Genomic DNA, 20,264 nt, shown 5'->3' on the forward strand with positions numbered 1-20,264 from the left:
ATTATAAATTTATTCAATTTATATATTTTTTATACATAAAGGTAATTTTGTCAATTTACATTACATTTCAAGTTAAATGGTTACAAACCAAACACTATAATGTAATGTTTTAGACAATCACATTTCATGTAATCATCACTTTTTCTTGTTATATCAAACGTTACAAAATTATATTTACAGTAATCACATTTTCAACAATCATATACCCAACAATCACATTTCAGTAACATAACAAACGCAATATAAGTCTCAAGTGCTCCCGCCTCCCTCCCAGTCTCAGGTCACAAAGGGCCATTAATTACTGTACCATAATCATAATTTCCTGGAATACTCGGAACTTTTGGATAAAGAATTCAATGATGCAATAAGGTTGATATGCAGCTTGCCGCCTTCAAAGAAAGCACAGCTAATTCACATAAAGATATTGGTAATAAGTTTTGCTATCTCAACTTTCAGCAGACAAGGATCAATCCAAGAAAAGTTTGAAGAACTCGTTGCTCAATTACAGAGAATCCTTCTGTTCAGATAAAATGAATGCACTACAGAAGAATGTGTTTGGACTTAGGACACTGAGGAAATTAATTAAGGCAGGAAGAGCTTTAAGAGCAAAAAAGAAATGAAAGCAATCTTCAAAACTATACCTGGATTTCCATCCTAGATCAAGGTACTTGTAAAGTTGAGAGGACGACTACTCATTTTCCTAAAAAGATTCTGCAAAATTGATAGAATAATGGAAGAGAAAAGACCACGTTGGTTTTGTCTCCGGCGAACAGATACCTCATTTCTGCAAAGAGGACAAGTGGGGCGATTTTGGAACCACGTATCAATGCAATCAACATGGAAGCAGTGGTTGCATCGGGGGAGCCGCCGGAGCCTCTCGCCATCTTCAGCTTCGTAAAGGCACACAGAGCAATAGGGCGTGGGTGCTGCACCAATTCTGCTGGGATTGTAATGGAAGGTAAAGACAGGAAGGCGGTCCTTACTGAACCATACAAACTTTGCACAAAGACTAATGGCAAAGAAGATGATGGTGAGGACAAGGGTTTTGTTCTTCCAGCTACTTGTAGCCAAGGAAGTGCCAATCTCGGTAATGAATTCCAAGTGATCTCTCATGGCAACTAATGGCTTCATGGAAAACCTGATCTCTCCCCTGTTTCTCTCAGCTCCAGAACATGAAAGGAATATTTTTCATGTCGGATTCCTTGTTAGTATTTTTCTATACTGTATATGATAGAGAAGTCCACCCATAACATTATTAAATGTACTTTTTTTCCAAGACGATATGTATGTGGCGTCCAAGCATATGTAAAGTATACTCGAGTATACTTGACTCCTTAAAACCAACTTTATACCTAATAATAACGTGGCATCCCCTCATAAACATATTCCTTTCAATAATCCAATCTCATTTCTCACAAACCCTTTGCCACTTTCTGCTTGATTTTAAGAATATGTGGTGAGAGATGATGTTTAATGAGGAATGCTTATATCAAATGTTGCGAGTTGGGTTCTTAAACCCTCATTAGTGAATATATAAGCAGAGCAATCAATCTTGGAGATTACTGTAAACGTAGATTGAAGCAACCAATGGTTTGGCAGAGAGTGGAAACTACGACTCCAAATTCCAATCAGTAAGGTTTCAACTGCTTCGTTTGAAGGAGAGGAAAACAGGTGTACCAACTGCAGGACTGCGATGTCAAATGCTTCTTCGATAAGAAAGGAAATCAGATTACATTTCGACGGGTCCTTGCCGTATCCAATCCCACGTCTAGGTTTGGTTCTTCTATGTATTTTTGCTCAGAAGTTTTGTCACCGACATGGGCATCCTTACGTTGGAGATATCCAGGTTGGGCTTAGAATCACTCCAACATGGATACAAGGTCAGCCCAATCCTAAAGCCTAAAGCCTGATGCAAAGGATAAAGCCCAAACTGGCCGAGTGTTTCTGTTTTTGCTTGTGAGTTGCTGCCTGCAGCCATTCGGCTGGCTTGCCTTCGCCGGGCCGTTGGGGGGTTCTGACTTGTGAGAATATCATTCACAATAGCAGCAGAGTGAGAGCGTGGAGAATCTTAAGATGGACGGCAGCATTTATTCGTCTTCATCCACCTCCGTCCTGCTTTCTCCCCAGTCGACTTATCCAAGTTGGCACCTCAAAACCAATTCTCTGTCATGGTCTTCCTCCTTACCCAAGCTTCACCTCTCTACTCCCACTCCCATTCCCATCCGCCGCAAGGTTTGCTGTTCTATCTTTCTTTCATCACGGGCATTTAGTTTTCCTTATATTTAGGATATTCCTTATTCATTTCTTTCTTTCTTTTCCTTTCCTGAGGCTTAATTAAATTCCAGCGAAACCCCGTGCGTGCAAGTGAATTTGTTTTAAAGGGAGTGCTAGTTAATATCAAACACCCAACTTATAATTCTCAACCTGTGCTGCTGAATCATCTATACCTAAACTTGAAGTTGCTTTCTGTTGATAGGATTTTACTGTTTCAGCTGCATGGACCAGGAGATCCCGAGGTGAAGTAGCAAAAAGGCCTAACCGGAAGTCATGGAAGCAAAGAACTGATATGTACATGAGACCCTTCTTACTGAATGTTTTCTTTTCAAAGCGATTCATCCACGCCAAAGTGATGCACAGGAATACCAGCAAAGTGATATCTGTTGCTAGCACAAATGCCAAGGACCTAAGGTACACATTACCATCACTCACCGACGACAATGCCTGTAGGGTTATAGGGAAGCTAATTGCCGAGAGGTCCATGGAAGCTGATGTCTTTGCAATGTCTTATGAGCCCCAAAAGAATGTGACAATCCAGGGGAAACTTGGGATTCTCCTTGACACCATTAAGGAGAGTGGGATTATTTTTTACTAAACCTCAAATACTTGGTTTTGCTCGAAGTTTAGTAGCAATAAAAGCTTCCGAGTTGCTGTTGCATTTGAGATATATTACTATGATTATTTTTTCAGGTTTAAATATCATCAAGTTAACAGCCCATAATGATAAATACACTCCGCCTTTGAAGCATTCACAGAGGCAAACTTAATAACAATAATAATGCAAAAGATTAAGAATCACGTCGATCATAACTATAGAAATGGGAGAATTTATTGTGAAAAATCAGCATAAGCGTTACGATAACAAGAATATGGAGGCATCAACCTCTCATCATGTAACTATGAACTATAAAACCCGCTATTGCTAGCATAAAATGGCAAATGCTATGTGATACAAAGCCTCACAAATCAGAATACAGAAATGTGCAGCAAACCGTGACATATCCTGCACGGAAGAATGTGATATCAGTGACAAAATGTATGCTTGATATAGAGCACTTCAGAAATTTGGATAAAGATGTCACCTCGACTGAATATGCTCTTACAACACTGGTAGAGTTGCAAAGCCTAGGCAGTGACCTGCATACACCACATATATCAGTCGAGAGGAACATGCAAACCAATATGGTTTATGCGTTGAACCAGCCATGTTATGTAATCAAACTATACTCTTGTAGTTGTTGAGCAGTTATATAATTGCTCGTCAATTATTCAAAAATTAATGTATTGAAAGTGCTTCAAATGACCCTCCTGGGTTCCTAAGTAATCCCAAATCTATCCTCAAACATTAACAATTTATTTTCCTAACTTTCACAGATCAGTTGCCAAGACCTATATATTATTTAGAGCAACATATATTTTTCGAGTTTTTGTAGCACTGGATATTTCAGTAAGAATTTCATGTTTTGATAGAAAATTCATGCTATGGACAAGTACTACTCTTTTTCTGGTTCCATACATCACCTCAATGGCTCAGTCAAATAGTTATCCTCTACCTCCCAATGATAATTAAATTCTTAATGCTTTACATCACAATTTAGAAAATAGTACGCCGTTCATCTAGCAATGACACAGATATCCTCTTTTCTTCTAATGACAAAAACATTCTTTTGATGGTGTACCTATTGACTGCTTCAAAGAAAAGTAATAACGTACGATTAAATATACAACTATGACTCTTTACCTTTTCCCCTTTTGGGGTGAACACAACTTTAACCGCCTCAAACACCTCTTCAATGGGCTTTGCAGCATCAATCTAAAGGTCAAAGCAACACAATATGACGTTGAGGTAAAGATTCCAATATCTAGAGAATAACCAAACAATTCAGTAACAGAAGTTTACCTCTCGAACCTTCCCCTTGGCCTTATAGTACTGAATCACAGGAAGGCTGGACTCTAGAAACACATTGAATCGCTTCCTTATCGTTTCAATGTTATCATCTTCTCTTCCCTTCATTAGAAAGAAAAGAAAAAGATTAAACCAACACAAAATGGCACAAGACAAAAAGAAACAAGGACATCTTCTGATATAAAACATATAAATGACCCATAGAAGGAGAGAGAGAATCAAGGAACCTGGTTCCTACTCAGAAGACGCCTCTCCATCTCTTCTTCAGGGCACTTGAAAAACAGGACAAAGTCTGGCTCGATTTTAGTCTGCAGAACCACCAAGTTTTCACCATGTTAGAGTAGCTAACTGAATGATGCTGAGAAGACTAGGTAAAAGACACAAACAAGGGCATGTAAACTGAAAGAACAAATATGGAACCAGAGAATGATAAACTTACAACAGCTTCAAATGCTGCACGGTTTTCCTCATTACGAGGAAAACCATCAATAAGGAACTTGTCATTACCACTTTCAAGCATTGCTTTTTGAAGAAGCTTAATTGTGACCTCAGAAGGAACAATCTTTCCCTCTTTGATCATATTCTGAATCATAGTTCTGCAGATCAGAAGAAATAATGTGTTCAATTTGTATAAAATGATCTTGCAGATATGGGGTGGCATGGGGAAAATGGTTCAGATGTAATCAGAAAAAATTCTCTACATACAAAAAGGTTCAAATACAAACAACTGGTGTCGAAGGAAATAAAAATACAAACAACTGGATTAGTACATGAACCTCCACCCGCTTCTGCCTCTAGCTCAATGTCAGAATGCAACAAACACAGAAAACATGCAGTTCAGATTCAGGAACCAAAGAGGCATGTCCTTAGAGTTAAACCAGAACAGAGAATGCAAAAAGCTTATCTATCCATTCCATGTCATGTCCAAAGAGAGGGCAAACCTAGAAAATTTCCAAGGATACAACTTATTTGTCTAAATGATTGACTAGCTGAGGATAAAACAGCCAATAATCTTCAATGAAAGCAATCCTATATTAGAAAATCCATCAGATCTCAGAAGGAACAACCTAGGAACTAGGTACATCAAGAGATAACAATGATAAACAATCATTAGAAACAAGTTTTTCCTCAATCCAATAAGTCTAAAAGTTTAATTGTTTTCTTAAATTGAAGCTGAATCCAGATCTGAATCATCTATAATGATCAGACTGTAAATCAAATGTCTAAAGTTAGCTAGAAATCTATGCATGTCTGACTTTTTCAGCCATGAAAGTCATACCCATTTTCAGAGCCAGACTTAATTTCTGCTCGGAGAAGATCTCCAGCACTGAGATGGGTGTAAAGAAAGTGTTGGACAATATTTGCACACTGGGTACCTTTCCCACTTCCCGGGCCACCTGATCCATCAACAGAAAAAAAAAAAAAACTTTAAGAGTCTGTAGGCATTTACAAACAACAAGAAAATTAACTGGATGAGAAGCTAAATGTACAACTATTAACAGACAAAAATAACAGAGCAAGAAGTGGCTTACCCAGAACAAAAACAACTATTGGCTTTTCGTCGGTCAAGCTAACATTGACATCCTGTAGTTAGAAGATTTTGTCAGAAGCAGATGTGGTGGTAAAAAATGGGAATCTATGATAAAGGATGCTTGGAGAGGGCATCACTTTTCCAAAAGTAAGGTATTTTGACAACGTCCTAATGCATGACAAGTCTAATTCTTTTGTTCTTTAATAAATAACAATTGGATCAACAGAATAAATTCCATATTCCTCATTACCTTGTTTGCAGCATCAACAGTTCCCATGAGTGAAAGCTAACTGCCCAGCGTTTAAATCTGCATAAATCCAAAAGAACATAGTTCAAGAAAACGAACAAGAAAAGCAAGAAATCCAAACAAAACACGATGATCTGATCTGTTTAATTACGCACACAAGTTTAACATTGAGTTTTTAAAAATGGCAGAACAAAAGGCAATTCAGAAGATTTGGAAACAAACGTAGGACGAATCTATAGCAGCAGCAGAACATGCAATGCAGGAAATGCAAGAAACAAAAGCAACGTTGCTTAAACAAAAGAAAATACATCGGATCCATGAATTTCAAATCCAATCACATTCACATAGACGAAGCCAAGAAATTTTATAAAAAAAAGAAAAATCAAGTAAAAATGAGCTGAAGCACTCAACCCTACACAGATCGAATCAGAAAACAGATAAAGATGGCGTTTTGGCTGGCATTGAGAAAAGAAAACAAGAAGAGAGTGATCAAATCGGTTCAGATCGGATCCAAGCAGATAGAGAGAATGAAGGAAGGAAAGAGAGAGGTCAGCTTACCTGAATTATGAAGTGAGGGAGAAAGGACTTTCCTCTCTGAATGGATCAAAACCGGAACTTGGAAGGGCAGGGGAAATTGAAACAAAGAAATGCAGAGAGGGCCTTTAAATACAGGCAGGCCAACACTTTTGAAATGAGTGTTGCCCGGACCCGGGGTTGGGGGGAATTGAGCCTTATTCGGTTATTGGCTTCCCAAGGGTATATTCGGAATAACATAATCAAAAAGTGGTTGTTCTGTTTGCGTAATTCTAACTGCTAAAAAACGTCAGTCGGTGTGCCGTTGAATAAAGCGAATCACTTGGATTTTTTTCCCCCTTGTTCGTCTCAATTCAAAGGTATTTCTTTTTCTTTCAACAAAAAAAAAAAAAAAAGGAAGAAAAAGGAAAAAACCGTGTCGGCTTCTGAAAGAAAGATCTAACGCGCCCTCGTCTGCTTGCATTTTCCGCTATATTTTGTCTTAAAAGAAGGGGAGTTTTTTATTAAATAAAAATCATAGAATATTCTTTTCTTACTTACATGGGAATATTCTTCTTCTACACATGAAATAATGTTTCCCCATCAATCAGAACTATTTAGAACATGCCAAACAAATGGGATTGAATCCTCCATTCCAACCTTATCAAAATTTAATACAAATCAGAGATGCATGGATGAACCGCAATCAAGGAAAATGTAGAGGGGAAGGCCGGGAAAGAGCTACATAGATAGATAAACTCAAGCATTCGTAACAGTACTTTCCTACATAAATATTCAACCCCTCACGAGGTTTCCAAAGTCATAAAGAATAGCATAACAGCAAGAATACATCCAACAAAGAATCTACGCTGTCAAACAATCAACAAAAGTTATACTACTGCTGGTATCGAATGTGGGTGATTCATTTTCGGAATTATATGATATTATAATAGACGGTAAGTATCATCGGGCCCATGATACAGAATCTATCTCGTCCCTTGCTGCCTTGTACAATTCAAGCCTTTTAGCACACTGTTGTCTCCTTTCCATCAAGGCCGGATCCTCATCTAACAATTGCGAGAGCTGCTTCGCCTGAAACAAACAGATGCGAAAACCATACGACCAGTTAATACGTATGAAGAAATCCAAAGCACTGTTTTGCTGAACAGCCAGAACCATACAACCACTTCAACCTAAATGCTGTCAAATGCATGATTCACCATAGCATATGCACATGGAAGAAAGGTCACATATGACCCACATGCACAGAGCAGTGTCTCACCCATGCTTACCAAAAGATAATAATCTTAATAATTAGAATTTTTTAAAATTTAAGGAAAATTGGCATTACCTCTTTCTTCCCTAGCAGTGTGTAAAAGCGGTTTAGCAATGATTGTTTTGCCTCCCTAACTTGACAGTAAACCACAGCCTTCGGAATTGTGTTCTTAAGTGTCTCTGACACCATTCCAACATATGAGGAAACATTTGACCCTATCCTCCGAAAATGGCCCTCACCATACCTATCTGTATTTGTAGCTGTGGCTGCAGCTGCGGCTGCGGGATTTCCTCCTTTATCTACTTCCTGTGGTAGCCTCCGGAAGAAATCCACCGTTAAATATGACGATTCCATATCTACCAATCGGATAACTGTCTTCTTACTCTCATCCCGAAATCTCTCCAAGGCCTCATTAGCAGCTGCTGCTATTTCAGCTTGCAGAGTGGGAAAGCGTTTTAATTCCTGCTTATACAAACATCAAAAGATCGTCACCTTTTGCAGGATACTAGAACAACTTAAGCTATATAAAATATGAGATCAATTCCCAAACTTTTACCTGAGTTTCTCCTACAGATTTCCTCACAAGTTCTTTCAGGACAAAGTGAACCTACATCGAAAATATTATATCAGCTAAAACTAGTGTGCCAACTTCAGAACTTTGACTATAAAAAGATTTCAAGATAGATCTTCAATGACCATAAAATAATAAAGGATGACAACTTACAGCATCCACAGAAGCTTCAGCTGGTCCCCTGAAATAATTTAATGCCCCTTCAATGAGCCTCCTGTAACCTTGCTCAGGGGCTATCAAGTGTGGTTGATAACCATCTGCCTCAGACACTACTCTCCTCACATTTTGCAGAGAAAGATGCCGGTCAAAGGGAAGCTTCCTCAAGGCAGCAGGCAGCTGGTTGTCAAAAACTCCATAAACACGATCACCTCCAGGTCGCCTAAGATATCATAATCCAAAGGTAATAAGGAAGATGCTCATAATCTTAAATTTTTAAAGTACTATAGTTGATTACACACTGATTTAACGTCTATTTAAATTTAGATCCTATAGATTAAGTATAGCCATTCATCAAATCATGAGATGCAATGACTTAGATTATTTTTGCAACCTTTACTAAGGATATTTTTATTTCAAAAGCAAAGAATCACTCCAAATCTGCCTAAACATATTATGAGCTCAAGAGCATGGATCTAATTCGAGGATAAATTATTTTTAACACTTGAATCCTGTTTCACCAGGCTTTTGCTTTTAAGAGGTAGATAAGTTGAAAAAAAACTAGGCCAAACAGGCACTCAGGCCAATAATGCTGCCAGAGAACAAAAAATGGCTTACTCTAAGAAAGCAGCAAAAGAGGAAAAACGAATTAGTAGCAGAAGCAATTTACCCTCCATCTAGATGCTCCTTGAATATCCGGTCAAACGCACGGCAAAGTTCCAATATGGTGTATAATTGAGCCTAAAATACAACATCACAATTATACACAGCACAGAAAGAAGCTTGTACTTATATGGGAATAGGAAAGCTATGCTACTCACCCCAGCATCAAGGGCAATAGGCCTACCAAGATGGTCCATCTCTGATTCAAGTTCATCAATGCTTTTGTTTATCAATGAAGTGATACTTGGTATTCGAGCCCTAATTACAGATTCTAAATGCTGAAAACAAGGCAACATCATCAGAAAGATGCCCTTTAAGATTGTAAAGTCAATCCTAGAATAGAATGCACGAAAAGTCAAACCTGTGAAAGAAGTTTTGCAAGATACTCTGAACCCATTTTACTCGCTAAGTGGCTATAGTCTGGACTAGTGGCAAAATACTCACGCTCCTTGCGTCTTGCCACAATCATGTCCACATTTTTGTTTATATCAGCTTGTGAACGGTTCACAATTCCAACCCAAGGATGTTGCAGCCGGTAAGATCTTCCTTCAAGAACCTTAAGAAAGAAAAAGGCAAATGAAAAGTGTCATGTTTTCATACAAAGTCAGCAACAAGAAGAAAACCAACAGATAAAGACACATAGATACATTAAATTAAAAAAGTTCTATATAAAAGAGACAGCACAAGAACTCACATCCAGAGCATTAGTCCCTTTGTCCATAAGATCCAGCTTAGTTAACACCCCGAATGTTCGGTCACCTGGTAAAAAAGGGGCACAAGATTTTGTCAGAGAGGAATAAAACAAGCAAAAATTACTTGGCAAAGATATGCATGTATGCCATAGTGAAAAGATACATACCGGAAGGATCTACTTCCCTAGCAATTTTGATAGCATCTGAAGTTGCTATATCTTGATTGGCTGGAGATATAGCTAGTATGATACAATTAGGCTGCCAGAAGCATAATAATGATTCAGATTGCAAATAAAACACAATTAAGATTTTTCAGTTGAGATTGTTTATGCACATAAGACTTAAAAAAAAAGTATATATGTAAAGATTTTGCAAATAAAAAATAATGCTATCACAGGTTGGTTAGTTCAATCATTCATACAAACAAGGAAGATATTTCTCATATAGTTTTGATTAGAAGATCTTAAGTAGCCCTTCTCTTTTCACTAAACATCAGAATCTAAGAAAAACGGTCCAATTCAACATGAGAGAGAGAGAGAGAGAGAGAGTAAAGAACCATGATCTGTTAATATAGCACGGTTAAGGTCTTCAAGGTGCTTACCTTCTCAACATATGATCGAACCATGGTTTCAATGTCTTGAACAATACTTTCAGGCTGTCCCTCTGAAAGAATAATGATTTGCATTCATCAAATGAATAGGAAACCCAAACAATGAAGTTAAATTCAGATGAAACAATTAAAATAACACTTACCGACTGCAACTTTTGTTAAACCAGGCAAATCAATCAGGGTTAAGTTGACAACTGTCAGAAGAAAATAAATGGTGTTAGGTAAATGACTCTGATTAAAAAAGAAACATAACTGTGATGTTGTTACGAACCATGTGGAGAGTAGATACTGAGATGAATAGGAACAGGAGATATCTGCTTGGTCTTCCCAGTCATTCTATCAGTTTCATCCTGAATTTCTTTGCGGACCATTGCTGCAAGTTTCAAACTCAAATTAGGAGGAAAAAAAAAATCCATCTTTAACAGAATTTGCAACTAGCAGGTCCAAATACAAGGACGTAAGGTAAGTGTTATTCTTTCATTTTTAATTGCCCATAATTTGAAGAAAGGAAAGCTAAAACATGACAAAGTAATTTTCAGGTATCCAAAGGCAAAGTAATATGAAAAAGATATGGTCTTAGAAGATTATGTAAAAAATAAAGCATACCAAAATCCGTGAATCTTCTCTTGGGCAGGTGAAGAAACTCAGCATACTCCTGTGACGATTGGTCTGTCTTATGAAGCTGCAATACCAGAGGCCGTCTCGTCACGATTCCTGGACCAAATTAAACATCACTATTACTCCAATTCAAGAGACTAATATTATAAAAAGAAAAGGAAGAAAAAAAGGAAAAAACGAACGAACCTGATCCTCTGGGAAGAAAGTCACGACCGACTATGCTCTCGAGCACTGAAGACTTTCCCGAGCTCTGTTTTCAATACAAATACAAAAGAAAATAAGCCTCATAATTCATATTAGAAGATCGACTACAATTCTTCCCCAGTTGCTCTCCTTTTCTGCAAACATCAAGAAATTAAAAGATGTAAAAGAAGAAGAACCTGTCCACCGACGACGGCGACAGAGGGAAGAGCCTCCCAAAGGGAAGAGAAAGCGTTATCGCCACCGCCATAGTCACCGAGCACCGTACACGCTCGCTGGATCCTATTAACCAAGCCGATCAAGCTCTCCATAGTGGTCATCTTCGATCTTCAAAAATCAGGAAAGCTATAGAAGAAACGAAAGCTTGGACTTGAAATGAAGGCTGAAAAGAATGGAAAGGAGCTTGGGTTCGCAGCAGAGCGATGGACTTGAGAAAGGGGAAAGATAGATTAAAGGTGGAAATGGATGGAAAGTAAGCAATATCGACGGACCCCTTTGGACAAAGATTGAGTCCACGCTTCGCACCGTTTTTGTTTTCTTTCTTTCTTAGACCTTGACGCGTTTGAATTTTGAAAATTCAAAAAGTCGGGGGCCCAAAGGCCTACAACCGTTGCCGAATTAAGGATTTGTTCTAGATCAATATTTTATATAGAGTAACAGTACCCTACTCTTGCCTTGGTTTGGGCTTTTTCCTTTTTATAAATAAAAAATGTTTGGATGTGGATGGCTGATGGGCGGCTGAGCTGCCGTCAACTGAGAGGGTAAGGACAAGGAACCAAGGGAGGTGAAGCCATACTTGGTACCATAATCCAGCTAAGCTATCAAACTTCTGTTATTTGTCTTTGTTATGTTGTTTCTAGTTAAATTAAATAAATGATAAATGTTCCCATCCCAAACTTGGAAGCTTCTCTCTCTATGTCATCAGCGAAATTTCCGTCTCTAGTTTTCATGCCCCATATCAACAAAATTTCTTTGGACAATAAAATAGTTCAATGCAGATTAGAAGAAGCAAATCGTATATTCATTTGAATATAAATATATATATATATATATATATATGTATATCTATATCTATATCTACACGCAAATTGGAAATATAGGTACCAATACTTGCAGGCAATGAATTATCTGACCAACCAAATCGGTATGTAGCAGAAGAATTAATGCAGGTACTCGTTTTAGTCCAGTGTACGTGCCAAGAAAGCATGTTTTCATTCTTGCATTACTAGCTTACCACAAGCTCTGCTGGATTTATAATTTGGTGCACAACATCTACGACTGGCGATGTTTTAGAATGGATAAAACATGCGGGGGTGGGTGGCTGGCTGGCTAATCCTTCTTGTAAACCAGAGTTGGGTATTCTGGACTCCACATGCTATTCTTCACATATTCTAAAAGTTCCTCCTGCAAATAAACAAACATGTTTGTCATTGTCAACTTTTCAGTGCTGGAAACATGGAAAGATGGACGTTTACAGATCAACTGCCAGATTACCTGGCTCTGACAGATTTTTTGGAGCTCTCGAGCATCGATGTCACGATATCCTTCTGCCAGATCTTCTTCTACAGCTTCCTTCACCACCGCTGCAGCTACCTCCTTTGTTATATCTCTTATCCTACAAACAAAATTATAGACTTAGCCAACGACTTTAAGTTGAAAGCTCTTCACTTCATTCATCAGGTGAGAGCAAGACAAAAGAGAGAGGCCTCATCACATACTTAGATATTGGAGGGTATATGATCCCCTTGAGAACCTCCTCTTCGCTCATGTATGCAGCCAGACTGCATTTGTCAATTGAACATAACACCAGTCACTTTCCGATTCAGTGGCTAAGCACCAAATCATCTTCTTAAAGCAATTAATAATCCAAGGCCCTATATCAGAGAGCTCCTGGCATACACCCATCATAACTATCATACCATTTGGGACAACTAAAAAATTCTAGTAAGTTAATAAAATATTACAATAAATCAGGACTTATTCCACAAGTAAGTAACTCATAAAATCTGTAATATAATTAGAAGGATTGGTAAGTGACAACAAGCAGATCCTAATCCCTAATTTTCTTCATGCAGAATTTGAAGTGGCTCTGAGTGAGTGGTATGCAGTCACTGCCTTGCCCGTTGAAATATTCTGAACTCAGCATTCACAAATATTTTTATCAAAAACAAAAGACAAATGAGACGCACCGTTCTGCTGCAGCTTGTAGCATGCCGTCTGAAATGATCCTAGAACCAGATAGAAGAGTTCCAAGTCCAATACTGCATAAAAGATAGGTGAAAGATTATAAATGATTAATTAGAGAAACATTAATAAAAGACATCTTTATGAAATGAATTGGCAAAACTGACCCTGGAAAGAGATACATGTTGTTTCCTTGGTTGCAATGCCCAACGTGGCCATCTCCTAAATTGTTCAAAAGTTACAATCAGTAGACCTTTCACTCTCATTTCAGAATATTAGGGAAAAAATTTCATGTTCAGAACTTGTATCAAAATCAAGATGCTATAGAAATTCAGGTGAGAAATGAGCAGCTTGTACAATTAGCAGCTATAATCCTATACAAGTTTAGGCATTTATAATAAACAGAGCTTAGGTTGGTTGTAAAAATAACTTTAAACCAGCCCCACATGTGAGCAAATTGCAAAGGACTACAAAAATTAAAATGTATACCATGTGGACTATGTTCAATAACATAGCCTTGGCACATACCAAGATTGACATCTCTAAAAGGACTTCCACTTGCAAATATAATGTTGTCACCTACGATGGAGAAGGCTTCCTCTGGGGTGCACTCGGCTGTAATAAATACAAAAAGAGAAGGATAAAAGATCAAAACAAATTTGTTTACAAATATGGAATATGGAAGGCCCTCATCTTATAATTCCAAAAAAATTAAAAAAAAATCATACCATTTTTTGTAGGGTTTGACATCGCAAAGATGGCTGGTCTAGTGGATGTTGAACCTTTAAGAGCTTCTAACACCTAAAACAACAAATAAACTTTACCCAATTTGCAAAAAGACAGGCAAATAGATTTGGCTAGAAGGTTAATGAAATGCATAGATTCTGAGGAACAAAACTAAGTCTAAATTTACAAAAATATTCCTTCTGCAATCTGGAAGCCATTTGCCAAAATTTACAGTATACCATCTGAATACTTGCTTCAAATTTAAATATATGAGAAGGAAATGCAAATAGTGAATCTTGACTTTACAAGCAATACATTCTCATAATAAGGTGGATGATCACAGGGCTTCAGGATCTAAAAAATTGTTAATTCTAAAAGAATAAATTAACATTCTGCTAAATTGCCAATTAACACGAATGATGTTCAGACTGTGATCATAGATTCAATCATTCTCCTAAACAGCAGGAGCAAATGTTTTGATTGATATGTAAATTCGCTTTATACCTCTTTGGAGAACAATCCGCCAACTGCGGATAACCCAAGAAGCACATCAGGCTTCACTTGCTCCACCTGTTTAGTCAGATTAAAGAAAGGTCTTACAATTTGGAAAGAGATACGGAGACATCACAATATATCTTATGACACAACTTAGAAGCTGGTAAAAACTAAAACAGGAAAGAACATAATGAGACAAAAGTCATTCGCCAACAGGGCTCCATTATTTCACACATGAAGAATAACATGACACTGTAATCTACTATAATATATTGACTTGAAAAAGTGCTACTATGCTAGCATTTCACAGACCACTTCCACAAGACTTGCACCCTCCCTTAAGCCCTGACGACCAGCTTCTTTGATTTTCCTTGCAAAGGGCAGGGCCACTGGATCAATATTTTCACGTTCCTCTGTGATAAGGCCCTGGATCCAATCAACACATTTAATTAGAATGTATAGCTAATGCAAATTGGTCTTCCTCAGGGCAAGATAACTGTGCAAAGGTTGCATTGAACCATCACATTCTAACAGCCAGAATCTACAGCAGCAAAATGTAAAAATGACCACAAATAGCTTTGTAATGCATTCATAGAAATGTAACTTGTATAATCAACTGGTTATTTAGCTTTAAGGCATCACAAGAAATGGTGTTGTGATACTGATAACAATGAATGCAATCATATCATTATTTTAGCCATCTTTTAATCTACTTATAGTGTTCCTGCCTTTTGAAAGCAAGGCAAAGTCATATCATAGTAGGAAGTTGCTGATGGCCCGATTCACCAGTTCTATCTTCCTGGCATATTCCTCCACCCACTACCTTCTCATTAGCTTTCCAATTTCAAGCTGAAATATTAGATGAAAAACTAGGCCCAAATGTCGAAAAAAACATATTGGCCTTAAAAGCACAACTCTCTAACAAAAAATTCTTTAGTTTTAAGGAAGCATGCTACTTACGTTGGCATCAACAACCCAGAATTGACTCTTTGCACTATCGAAAGCAGTCTCGTTATTTCCTAACATCCTTGCCATTGTTTTCCTTGCAGCATTGAGAACCCCTATTCCAGCACTGCAACAGTATAAAGATTATGCAAACAAGCCCTAATATCTCCTACTAGCATGCAGGGTCTTCCGTATTAGTTTTCACAGGAAAACACTAAAAAGACCAAAAAATAGCAAACAAATCAGTCAGCAGATACAACAAGTTTATAGAAATGTCTGATAGAATGAGAAGAAATCCAGCCACAAGCAAACCAACAACCAAATCATCTTAAGCATGAGCAATATAAAACTTCCATATAGAGTAAGATGAATAATAAGCCAAGAAAGAGTTCTAATTTTTTATTTGGAGGAATCATTTCTTTTTTTTTCAGACATACAGGGAGAACAAATGAAAACACATTTAGCACATAGTAATTAACTTGCTATAATCCAATTTCAGTTCATAAGTGAGGAATTTAGTAAATCAGGTACCAATGGAAACAGTCTAAGCACTAAAAGCAACCATCACATATATAAATATCTAACATAGCCATGTTATCTCTTCCCTAATATTGGTATTATGATAATCCACAACTTAGCCTCACAGAGTAAGCTACAAAACTAACCTTCCAGCACCAGCAACAACAATCTTTTGCTTCGGAAAGTCAATCATTGGCCTTCCCTGTGCTCTTACAGCTCCAAGAAGACCAGCAATTGCAACCCCAGCTGTTCCCTGCTTAGCAAATTGATAGAAAGTATGCCAGAATGTAAAGGCAATTAAATCTCAATAAAATAAATCAAATAGTGGCTTAGAATAAATTAGAACTCTGCATAAAATTGATACAGTAACATTTGAAAGAATATATTATAAATTGCTTAAACAGAACTTTAAATATGAGATCCAAAGCAACAGGTGACAACAAATGGAATGTTTTGCATTAATAAATCAAGTCAACATGATGGATTATCTTGTACCAAGAGAAAATCTCAATTACCTGGACATCATCATTGAACATCCTGTATGTATTTCTATAACGCTGCAATAACTTAAAGGCCCACTTGCTCTGGAAATCTTCAAACTGCAGAAAACCAAATCTGCTCATATCTCTTAAATAAAGGTACTCCAATTTAATTCTAGACAATATTCTGTTTAACAAGATAGACATATCTATATACCTGCACAATCACATTTGGCCAACGAGTAAAAACAGCCTCCATGAATTCATCAATCACCGCAATATACTCATCACCATCAAGACGATGTTGTTGAAGGCCCAGATCTATTGTCAAAAAATTATGTAAATATGTAATCTTCATTCTTTTGCAGAATATAAAATTAACTCAGAAAGCATGCAAGTACAAGATGTCTAGCTACTGAAAATTGGCTAGCGCTAGTAAGGCCACAGACTACAAGCATCACAACAAGAAGTCAAAGCTTCATAATTTCTCTTTTTATGGTTCCCCAAAATTGGATAATGGAAAACTTACACAAGGGGTCTTTGAGCAACTTCTCATTGTTAGTTCCAACATCAATCATGACAGGAAGTACCTAATGCAAGGGAGAAAACAGAGGAAATATTTGTAAAATTCCCAGTATTTGGTCAAGCTGGGCAAGCCCACAAAAATTAGCATGATATGAACTGCCATTTAATAAGATTAGAAAATGGTTGAAAACAGAAAAAACAAGTGACTGAGACTTGCAATGACTCCACAAACAATGAAGATCAACACACAATCAAGTCTCACTCTCTCATATCATTTTCAGAAAGTAAAGCTACTCTGAAGTAAGGAGATAAAATAACCAAAGAAAATGGATATAGAACTTGAGTATTTACAAATGTTATCATATCAATCCTTATTCCGTTATTCCGGCATCTGAAATGCAGGCATAAAGACTGACAATCTTTAGGAGAAACTCTGTGTTTTCTATTATAAACATCAACGTAATAAAAACTTCTAGCATATAAAATAAAAGAGTAGAAAAAGAATAACAAACCCTCTGAGGATTGATACCAGCAGCAGCAACATACAAATCCAGCTTCCCTATAGCAATTCCAATTCCCTGAACTCCAAGGTCTCCAAGACCCAATATTCTGCTTCCATCCGTAACAACTATCATATCAACCTGTACTCAATAAAACAAAATAAATTAACTGGAAGCCTATCAACCTGCAAACTAGTCTCCATAAAAAACCAAAGTGTTTCTGAAATACTGATACCAAAATTCATGCATGCTACTACTAAACCTGATCTGATAAAGGAAGAAGAATCCAGCATTATTTTGTCGCACTACGAAGACAAATAATTACGTTGCTGGAACATGAAGTACAGGTAACTGAAAGAGGTAATCACTGAGTCAAAAACAAATATCTATAAAGAACAAACTTGGATGTCTAAATTCCCAAATTCAAGAGCAGGTCTACAACATTTAATTTCTCCACAAGAAGTTACCCATTGAGCCTGCTGGTAGTCAAAATTGAAAAGACATGCTGCCCATACACCATAAAGCGAAAGGCAAAGGGATATTTTACCGTGCACAAAAGAAACAGAAAAGACAAAATAACTAGTCAAAACCGTATGAAAGCATAGTACTAAAATATGCATGTCATAGAAAACCATTTCATTTTATCACCAGGGAGGGCCACAATAAAGCAAGCAAGGACATAGCTCCACAAGTGGGATCAATTCAACTAAGGAAAGAAATTCTACTATATACTGCATCATTGATATGTAAAGCAGACCTGATCAGCAGGCCAGTTGTAAACCATAGACATCATTTCTCCACGATCTTCTGCACTAAAGTACATTCCTCGAGGCCTCCTAAACAGACCACTATAGTTCTGGCAAACAAGACCGACAGTTGGAGTGTAAACTATAGGAGCATATTCCTCAATGTTGGCAATTAAAACCTGTCAGAGTCAGAAATAAATATCCTTTAGATATATCATCGAGAAGATGACAGAGTCACTGCATACATACTACATACTCTGAAGAAAAGATAGGCACAAGTAAAGCCAATAAAGCATGTCATTGCGATTCTTTTTCTTGACACTTTAAGCTAATTTCAAGTAAGAATGTAGGAAAGATGGTTGTTATCACATTGGAGATGGCTTATAGGGAACCAGAAGTGAAATAATTAATGGGGAAGGAACAATGGAGTCATTCCATTAACAAAAAATGGAAGCAACATGAAACTCGTAAAAAGCAGAAAAAGAAACTAAGTATAATAAGTAATTAATACAATGGCATTTGACTGATAGTAGTCGTGTTATTGGATTTCATAGAATCATTTGTTTGACATTGGAGAATGTGTTATAGCATTAAGGAGGTGAAAAGGACTTTTGCTGATAACCAGTTGTCATTAGAAAGAATCTACACATTCAAACTCAAAGGAACCACATATTGTTCTTTCCAACTAGCTGAAATGACCAACAACTACACAGACAATATCATTAGGTGGAAGAAGAGAAACTTTAAAAGTTAACTTCTAAAAGCATTATAGAGATCACCATGGAGAACATAAAATGAATTTACCTTATAGTACATGGTCTCATTTCTGTCATGCAACCGATTAAGAATCCGCCACTTGGCAAGAGCATTGGGATCAGATGGTCCATCTCTAGCTTGAACTTCAAGCCTCTTCAAATCAACCACTGTTGATTAATGAATTACAAATATGAAAATCATGGAAATAACAATGTGTGCCATCATGGTCAGCAAAAGCCGATTGATCATTCAAAATCCATACATAGAAGGATTTCATATTGCTCAGCAGCATAAACACCAGTCCGATATCAATAAAACTTACTGAAGCGTTCAATTTGCTGTTCAGGAGACATTATATTCGGAGGAAGAAGGCCACGAAGATCCAAACGATCTCGTTCCGTCATGGAAAATGCTGTTCCCTAACACCAAACGCATTTAAACAAATAAGAAAACTGAACTTCTGTAGATAATTGAAGCTAAAAAAAGGCATAAGTAACGAAATCAGCTTTTTGGAAAACTCAAATCGAGGACTGAGCATTCGAATCCAAGCTAAGATTTAAAAAAAAAAAAAAAGTACCTTGTTGAACCAAGGATCATGAAGGATGTCGAGGCTGCGCTTATGGACGAGGCTGGGACGGTGGCCCTCCGCCGTGGTAAAACATCTCGGGCGAGCAACAGCCGCAGGATTGATGATGCTCCGTTTAAGGCGTCTGATCAGAGACGTCGCTGCTCTGGTCTGATTCCAAAAGTTTGACATGTCGTTTTTTGACCAGCAATCAGTAGCTCTAAAACAACACCACCACCACCACCACGAAGAGGAAGAAGAAGAAGCAAGGAGTTTGGAAGTAGAAGACGAAAGTTGGAAGCGATTTAGTGGGAGTAAAAAGTGGAGGAGATGTCTCAATTTTCCAAAATTTTCCTTCAATTTTAATATAAAATAAAATAAAATAAAACCAGTCGGTTGGACGTTGAGTTGGACTTGTAATGTCTGCCCTTTCTAAATATAGTAAACAATTTTGACGACATGGGCTTTGACTATTCTTAAAGCCCAATAGAGCCCATTAATCCTGTCTTTCCGTGGCCCATTTACAACCACCTCCACCCGCCAACGTATAACTGCCATTTTCC

The 20,264-nt window shown here is 37.4% G+C and overlaps 4 protein-coding genes and 1 long non-coding RNA gene across 6 annotated transcripts; 1 reads left to right on the forward strand and 4 right to left on the reverse strand.

Moving 5' to 3' along the window:
• Nucleotides 1–450: 450 nt before the first annotated feature.
• Nucleotides 451–1,827, reverse strand: LOC148760201 (uncharacterized). The gene is made up of 2 exons (XR_016028897.1): nt 642–1,827; nt 451–539 (listed from the first exon to the last, which is right to left on the reverse strand). It is a non-coding gene; the product is annotated as an uncharacterized LOC148760201 (long non-coding RNA).
• A 114-nt stretch (nt 1,828–1,941) lies between these two features.
• Nucleotides 1,942–2,940, forward strand: LOC18585717 (uncharacterized). Of its 2 annotated transcripts, none has more exons than XM_007008670.3 (2): nt 1,942–2,232; nt 2,477–2,940. In XM_007008670.3, the coding sequence occupies exons 1-2, from the start codon at nt 2,074–2,076 to the stop codon at nt 2,870–2,872; spliced, it is 555 nt and encodes a 184-aa protein (XP_007008732.1). In that variant the 5' UTR covers nt 1,942–2,073; the 3' UTR covers nt 2,873–2,940. The 2 variants fall into 2 exon arrangements, with proteins under 2 accessions (XP_007008732.1, XP_007008733.1); XM_007008671.3 differs by having other exon boundaries at nt 1,996–2,232; nt 2,493–2,940.
• A 144-nt stretch (nt 2,941–3,084) lies between these two features.
• Nucleotides 3,085–6,882, reverse strand: LOC18585718 (UMP-CMP kinase 3-like). The gene is made up of 10 exons (XM_007008673.3): nt 6,520–6,882; nt 5,965–6,021; nt 5,716–5,767; nt 5,463–5,580; nt 4,623–4,779; nt 4,411–4,491; nt 4,178–4,285; nt 4,019–4,090; nt 3,360–3,414; nt 3,085–3,280 (listed from the first exon to the last, which is right to left on the reverse strand). The coding sequence occupies exons 2-9, from the start codon at nt 5,989–5,991 to the stop codon at nt 3,403–3,405; spliced, it is 627 nt and encodes a 208-aa protein (XP_007008735.1). The 5' UTR covers nt 5,992–6,021; nt 6,520–6,882; the 3' UTR covers nt 3,085–3,280; nt 3,360–3,402.
• Nucleotides 6,883–7,203: 321 nt separating this feature from the next.
• LOC18585719 (phragmoplastin DRP1E) lies at nt 7,204–11,739 on the reverse strand. Its single transcript, XM_088810729.1, has 15 exons — nt 11,441–11,739; nt 11,247–11,310; nt 11,049–11,156; nt 10,714–10,815; nt 10,586–10,636; nt 10,434–10,495; nt 10,000–10,090; nt 9,835–9,899; nt 9,502–9,696; nt 9,299–9,418; nt 9,148–9,218; nt 8,475–8,700; nt 8,307–8,357; nt 7,826–8,212; nt 7,204–7,566 (listed from the first exon to the last, which is right to left on the reverse strand). The coding sequence occupies exons 1-15, from the start codon at nt 11,579–11,581 to the stop codon at nt 7,438–7,440; spliced, it is 1,863 nt and encodes a 620-aa protein (XP_088666855.1). The 5' UTR covers nt 11,582–11,739; the 3' UTR covers nt 7,204–7,437.
• A 610-nt stretch (nt 11,740–12,349) lies between these two features.
• Nucleotides 12,350–20,097, reverse strand: NAD-ME1 (NAD-dependent malic enzyme 1). Its single transcript, XM_007008676.3, has 19 exons — nt 19,714–20,097; nt 19,459–19,555; nt 19,185–19,303; nt 18,392–18,559; nt 17,647–17,775; nt 17,139–17,199; nt 16,827–16,930; nt 16,646–16,729; nt 16,277–16,383; nt 15,627–15,738; nt 14,979–15,092; nt 14,676–14,741; nt 14,174–14,246; nt 13,974–14,060; nt 13,613–13,667; nt 13,451–13,522; nt 12,980–13,042; nt 12,756–12,876; nt 12,350–12,665 (listed from the first exon to the last, which is right to left on the reverse strand). The coding sequence occupies exons 1-19, from the start codon at nt 19,891–19,893 to the stop codon at nt 12,591–12,593; spliced, it is 1,887 nt and encodes a 628-aa protein (XP_007008738.2). The 5' UTR covers nt 19,894–20,097; the 3' UTR covers nt 12,350–12,590.
• Nucleotides 20,098–20,264: the final 167 nt, after the last annotated feature.

The sequence above is a fragment of the Theobroma cacao genome, chromosome 10 (assembly GCF_053813885.1).
Source record: "Theobroma cacao isolate CCN51 chromosome 10, ASM5381388v1, whole genome shotgun sequence".
NCBI classification, from domain to species: domain Eukaryota; kingdom Viridiplantae; phylum Streptophyta; class Magnoliopsida; order Malvales; family Malvaceae; genus Theobroma; species Theobroma cacao.